The 6,548-nt window shown below is 49.5% G+C and overlaps 1 protein-coding gene across 1 annotated transcript; it reads right to left on the reverse strand.

Moving 5' to 3' along the window:
• Positions 1-5,724: 5,724 nt before the first annotated feature.
• LOC103806962 (feather keratin 4-like) lies at positions 5,725-6,060 on the reverse strand. The gene has a single exon (XM_009079676.1). It carries the CDS (start codon positions 6,058-6,060, stop codon positions 5,725-5,727), a length of 336 nt encoding a protein of 111 aa, XP_009077924.1.
• Between the last annotated feature and the right edge of the window lie 488 nt (positions 6,061-6,548).

A 6,548-nucleotide genomic window follows, 5' to 3' on the forward strand; every position in this document is an offset into this window, starting at 1 on the left:
AGAAACAGTGATCCAACAATTACCTTGACTGAGTGACAGAGGCAAAAATAGTGTATTTGAGGGACAGTGAGGACAAATGAGGGCAAGAACGGTTCCCTGCCCCTAGGGCAAGGTAAGAAACTGTATAAAAGCACCTGTAGCCCAGGGAGTTCAAAGGACTTATATGCCACCTCTCTCCTGCTGTGGGACCACGTAAGTCAAGCTCTTTTGGGGTAGGGAAGGGTTTGAGCTTGTTGTTTAATTTTCCTCTAAGAAATGGATGTAAGGAGCGTTGTAAGAGCTGTTTAAAGAGTGAAACAGAGCAAGAGGAAGTAGAATAAATAAACTAAAATGCATTTTGTTTTTCTCACCTGTAATTTAAAGCACTCGTCCTCCCACTGTGTTCCTGCAGTGGAAGGGACTGGAAGGACTGTTCCTTCAGCTCCTTCAGTCTGAATAAATGAGGGTTCCCCTTTGCTCTGTCACCCCTGACCCATGTTCTCCTTGCCCTGTGTGTTCCAGCCTCACTTCCAGCCCGAAGATGTCATCCTACAGACAGGTCTGCAGCTCCAGCAGCTTCTCCCCCTGCGAGGTGACGTGTCCCGCGCCCTACGCCAACGCCTGGAGCCAGCCCTGCGTCACCTCCTGCGGCGACTCCCGCGCCGTGGTCTACCCTCCACCCGTGGCCATCGTCTTCCCAGGGCCCATCCTCAGCTCCTGCCCTCAGGAGGGCTTCGTGGGCTCCTCAGCCCCCCTGGGACTGGGCAGCTCCTTCAGCTATGGGAGCTCTGTGGGTGCTCAGGGCTCCTGTGAGTCTGGAGCCTTCCTGGGTGGTCGTTACTCCTCTCCCTGCTACTCTCAGCACAGCTCTGGGGTGTATCATCCTGCTGAGCCTGGGAAAGGTTCTGTGGGAGAGCAAAGCCAGCAGAAAATAGAGCAGATTCGGAAGCTATGAGGGACAAACTCTGAGAGGGTCAGCGAGAGCCAAGCTCAGTCCTTCATCCCCAGAAACAGCCCAAACACTGCATTCCCCTTTTGGATGAGATCTCCACTCCCATTTCCATTCTCTGTGCTCAATTTACTTTGCCTTTTGTAAATGTAACTTAATTGATAATAATAGCAATTAATACATCCTCTGTTTGGTTCCTTTGTCTGATAAATCCCACTTGGCAGTTCCAATAAAACCCTTTGGCATCACAACATGAAGTTTTCTGCTTTTATTTGTGTGGATTCCAAATCTCTAACCCATTGATGCCAAAATAATCCTCAGTGACTCATCTCTGGCACTAATGAAGGAGTTGAAAGGAAATTCCAGGCCTTGACATAAACCCTAAGTGTTTCGGTGACAGCCATTACACAAATATTTGTGATATGAAGCTTTATACACTTTATCATTTGCTTTATACAATTTGTATTTATACACTTCGACTTTTTATACACTTTGTGTTTTAATGATATGCATTTTATACCAGTTTATGGAGGAAATTCCTTCCTGTGAGGGTGCTGAGGCACAGGTTGCCCAGAGAAGCTGTGGCTGCTCCATCCCTGGGAGTGTTCCAGGCCAGGCTGGATGGGGTTTGGAGCAACCTGGGCTGGTGGGAGGTGCCCTGCCCTCAGACAGATCCTAAGTTATTACAAATGGTATATAAAAACCTCTTGCTCATGAGGACCTGCTGCTTTGCCAGCTGATATTTATTGCACATTCAGCTCATCTTGATGCAAAAGTCTTCTGACTTCTCCCAGTGACTCCTGTGTTCTCTGCTTCATCATGTTACACAACACCACAGCTCATGGCTCATTTCCTTCCAAACCTTCAATGACCAGGTCCTTCCTGGTATCAATCCACTCCCTTCGCTGGTTTTGGGGGAGAGTGAATCAATCTCCTTTTTCCTGGTTGTTTTCTCTTTACCTCCTTCTCCATTTTCAGCAGAATTAGGCACATGTTTTCATGATCCACAATGAAATGTATTGCTGCAATTAATCACTTGCTGGGGGTCTCTGAGCTGAGATATAACCTCTCATGCAGTTGTGTTAAGCTTCCCTGAACTGCCTCATTCCTGCAGAGGAGAATTCCTGGGGATTGGCTCAGACAGGCTGAAATCTGATGAACCTAAGTGATCACAAAGTTGACAGGGATGACGTGGGGAGGGGTAATGGAAAGCTGGGAATTGCCTCAGCATTGCAGAGAGTGAGCAAAGCAATTATATGCTCTGAGTCCTGATGTGTAATCACTTCTGTTTGGAAACCAATCAAACATCATGTGCAGAGGTTGGCTCAGATCCCCCAGACTACCTGAGCAGCAGTATAAAAGCTTGTGCTGCTCACCTCCCTCCCAACAGCTTCTCCTGACTTCTCCTGACTTCTCCTCTGGGACTCAAGTAAGTTCTTCACTCTTTGTACCTTTTTCCTGTGCTCTTTTAGCAATAACTCTGGCTGAATCCTGCATGAGAGTCTGTCATGGCACTAGCTGGGCTGGGCTGGCTGTTAAAGCACCTCTGCTGACCCTGCAGAGTACTTGGGGCTGCTGTTCTCCAGCTGTTTGAGGGATTCTGCAATCCTTGCTAAGTGCTTCAAGTGGAGAGACAGCACCAATCTCTGCTCTGGTGAGCAGCAACAGGACCTGAGGGAACAAATGGAGCTGTGTCAGGGGAGGTTTACGCTGGATATTAGGGAAAGGTTCTTCTCCCAGAGGTGTTTGGGCACTGAACAGCCCCCCAGGACAGTGATCGCAGCCCCAAGCCTGACAGAGCTCCAGAAGTGTTTGGCCAATGCTCTCAGGCACATTGTTGGGGTGTCCTGTGCAGGGCCAGGAGCTGAACTTGATGATCCTTCTTAGTCCTCTCCAGCTGAGGAGATTCCATGATTCTATGACTCAAAGACTTGTGTCTTTCTGTGTTTCAGATCCACTTGCACTCCAGCACCATGTCCTCCTACAGACAGCTCTGCAGCTCCTCCTGCTTCACCCCCTGCGAGGTGTCCTGCCCTCAGCCCATGGCCAACGCCTGGAACGAGCCCTGTGTCACCTCCTGTGGTGACTCCAGGGCAGTGATCTACCCACCCCCTGTGGTCATCACCTTCCCTGGGCCAATCCTCAGCTCCTGCCCTCAGGAGAGCATCGTGGGATCCTCAGAACCATCTGCCATCGGGTCCTCAGCTGCCTATGGGGCATCTTATGGCTACAGAGGCTCTTTTGCTTCTGGGGCATCACAGGGGAGCAAGTTCTCCTACCCTTACTGCTCCCAGAGGGTCAGTGGCTACAGATTTAGGAGCCGTGAGCCCTCCCAAACCCAGCAGGAGTTTTCTTGCACCAAGAGAACTCAGGATGCTGAATGCAAGATCCAAACTCAGGAGTGAGATCTGAGATCAAAAGGCTGATTCTTGCTGACACGTGAGGTTGTATTTGTACCTGGACCCACTTCTGTACCTCCTTTCTTAGCTCTAAATATCTTCTTCTGTTCTTCTCATGGTCCAAATTTTCAAGTGCATAAATACTCCTCCCACATTCCCAATAACATCAGGCAGGAAGCATAATGGGAAAGTTTGTATACTGTGATTTTTCCCCACTTGATGCTGCCTGATGTCTTGATGTCAACCAAGTGTTATGTTAGATGAAAACTGGACAGAACCCATGAAAGAAATCTGTGCTTGAACTGAACTTCCTGTAACCAGAGACCTGATTTCTAAGAGCTTCACATACCTCATTGTCTGTATCATCTCCTTTTGCTTGTGTAAACTTTCCTCCTTTATCCCCCAATAAAAAATCCTGTTGCATCATCAGCATTTGAGTATTCTGGGTTTGCTTTCTGCCTCTTTTGATGAAGTAACACAACTCCTGGCAAAGAGTTGGTGCTTCCAATGCTAATTAAGCTCTGCAGTGAGAGGGGAGTGAAGACCTCAACCAATCAAACCCACCCACCCTCTCAGCCCTAAGCTCACAAGCAGCTTTCCTAGGTTGTATTCCTGCTTTAGACCTTGCCCTGCACTGCTGGAAAACTACTGGAGACAGAAAACACTCCAGGGAATGGAAGGGAGGCTCAACATTACCTTCATGTCCATAAGAATAAGGACAAGGATAGTGTAGGACACTTTGGGGGAAGTCACAGGTAACTGGAAACACCTGCACAGCACAGGGAACATTCAGCTGACACAGACAGAGCTGCTTATTTCTTCATTGCACATTCAATCTTCCTCTTCCCTTAGTCTTAAAACACTTTTTATAGAATCAATGAAGTTGGAAAAGACCTCCAAGGTCATCAAGTCTAACTTGTGATTTATCCCCACCTTGTCAACCAGGCCAGAGCACTGAGTGCCACATCCAGTTGTTCCTTGAACACCTCCAGGATTGGTGAGTCCACCACCTCCCTGGGCAGCCCCTATCCCCTTCCACTGCCTGACAGCCCTTTCCATGAGGAAATTCCTCCTGATGTCCAACCTGAACCTGCCCTGATGCAGCTTGAAGCTGAACACAGCCCTGGAGGTGCCTCCCCAGTGCCCAGCACAGAGGGACAATCACTGCCCTGGGTCTGTGGCCACACTATTGCTGATCCAAGTCAATCAGGTGCCATTTGCCTTCTTGGCTATCTGGGCACACCTGGGCTCATGTCCAGCCACTGCTGACCCCCAGGTCCTTGTCCAGCTCCCCAGCCACTCATCTAGCTCCCCAGCCACTCATCCCCAGTGCTGGATCATTCCAAGTGGTTTCAGCTGGGATTTCATCACTAGCTCATTTTCTGGCTCAGGGAAGTTTTCTCTGCTGCTCTGCACTCTCCAATATTCCCTTCTTAAAGAGACTTATAGCATAAGCTAATATTCCTTTGTTTTTGGTTTTAATGGTGTTTGGAATTAAAAAAGTTCTGGCAACAATCCATGGAAGGCAGAGGAAGTGGGGATGAGCTATTGAAGCACTTCTGGACTGGCTATTTAGTACTTCATACTGGTCTTTAAAATTTTCTCCAAGGGTTGGGCAGTTGTCCCAACCCTGATTCTCTGGGCAGATTAAATCAGGCACTCAGGCAAGCCCTGGGTGTTGTGCACAGCATTTTCTGAGGAATGAATCCATAGGCTTTATGTAAACACCTGTAAGAGCCAAACACACATCCCCAGATCCATAGGATAAGGGATGGTTTGGGTCCATTGCTTTGCAGAGGCTGCAGGATCCCAAACCAGAGCAGAAATCAAACAGATGAAAGTTATTTGGATGCAAACAAAGGTTTTTATTGGGACAGAAGTGAACATTTTAGGCAAAGTAAAGGGAGAATACAAGATACACTTGGTCCAACATAATGATCTTCATCAAAATGATTCATTTTCATCACGTTGTGCTTTGGCTTGGTTCAGGATCCAAATGGCCTGGATGAATCACAGGGTGAGGGAACATCTGTGGATCTTATTAGACCTGTAGGTATCAAAGTAAAACCTACCAAATGAAAAGCTACAAGGTCCCAAAGAGCTGACACCAACCACGGACAGTTCCCAGGGACACAAGTGCTCAGACAGTGAGAAATAGATGCTGTGGCAGCACCAGTTTGGGTTTTAAGAAGGGGAAAGACACATTCAGAGGAAACTGACATTCAAAGCAAACAGGATGTAAGTAGGGTAAGCAGGAGAGCAGTTCCCATGGGTGCTGAGCAGCACCCAAAGCTCCTCTGTGCTGCGGAGAGTTGTGTTCCTCTGCTCAGCTGCCAGCCCAGGTCTTGCTGTCAGTTCCCTCACGGTTTCTCCAGGTATCCACACCTTCTGCCATGCTTAGCATGGCCCACAGCCCCCAGACTGCTGGCTCCAGAGATTCCTGGAGGAAGAGGAGGAGGACAAGAAGCCCCCATAGACCAGGGAGCCCTGCAGGCCCATGGGGCGATCCAGCCCCACGGGGGTTGAGGAGCCCACGAAGCTCTCCTGAGGGCAGGAGCTGAGGATGGGCCCTGGGAAGGTGATGACCACGGGGGGTGGGCAGACCACGGCCCTGGAGTCCCCACAGGAGGTGACACAGGGCTCGTTCCAGGCGTTGGCATACGGTGCTGGGCAGGTCACCTCGCAGGGAGGGTAGCAGCGGGAGCTGAGCTGATGGTGGCTGTAGAAGGACATCTTTTGGGCAGAGAGGTGAACCTGCAACACACCAAGGAGCCTGAGTCAACCCACTGCTCATGGGCCACCACACAGACCACCCTGCTCAGCCTCGCCAGCAGCAGGGAGGGCTCAGCCTGTGCCATATGGAGCTGCTCTGCAAAGGTTCAGGAGGTTTTTCTCTCTTTTTCCCTTCTCCCCTTCCCTCTCCTCCTTCCTCCCTCCCAGGCAGCTCCTCTGTGCTCGCCCAGAACTTCATGCCCAAGCTGACACCCCCAGAGTGGTAAAGAAATTGGATGAGACTTACTGAGATCAACGGAGAGGAGAAGTGAGGAGCTGTGGTGTGAGGACTTTTGAGCCAGAAGCCTTTTTATACCCTCTCTGGGTGGCCTGGGGGCATTGAGACATGCTCTGTGTTTCAGGTTTAGATGGTTACAACACCCAGCAATGCAATCACTCCTCAGGCTCCAAATTGTTTTATTCATCTCTGGACAATTATCAATTTCTTC

This window comes from Acanthisitta chloris, unplaced genomic scaffold (assembly GCF_000695815.1).
Source record: "Acanthisitta chloris isolate BGI_N310 unplaced genomic scaffold, ASM69581v1 scaffold6418, whole genome shotgun sequence".
NCBI classification, from domain to species: domain Eukaryota; kingdom Metazoa; phylum Chordata; class Aves; order Passeriformes; family Acanthisittidae; genus Acanthisitta; species Acanthisitta chloris.

Coding starts and splice junctions, on each gene's coding strand:
- LOC103806962 (XM_009079676.1), bottom strand. CDS start 6,060: ATGTCCTTCTACAGCCACCATCAGCTCAGCTCCCGCTGCTACCCTCCC.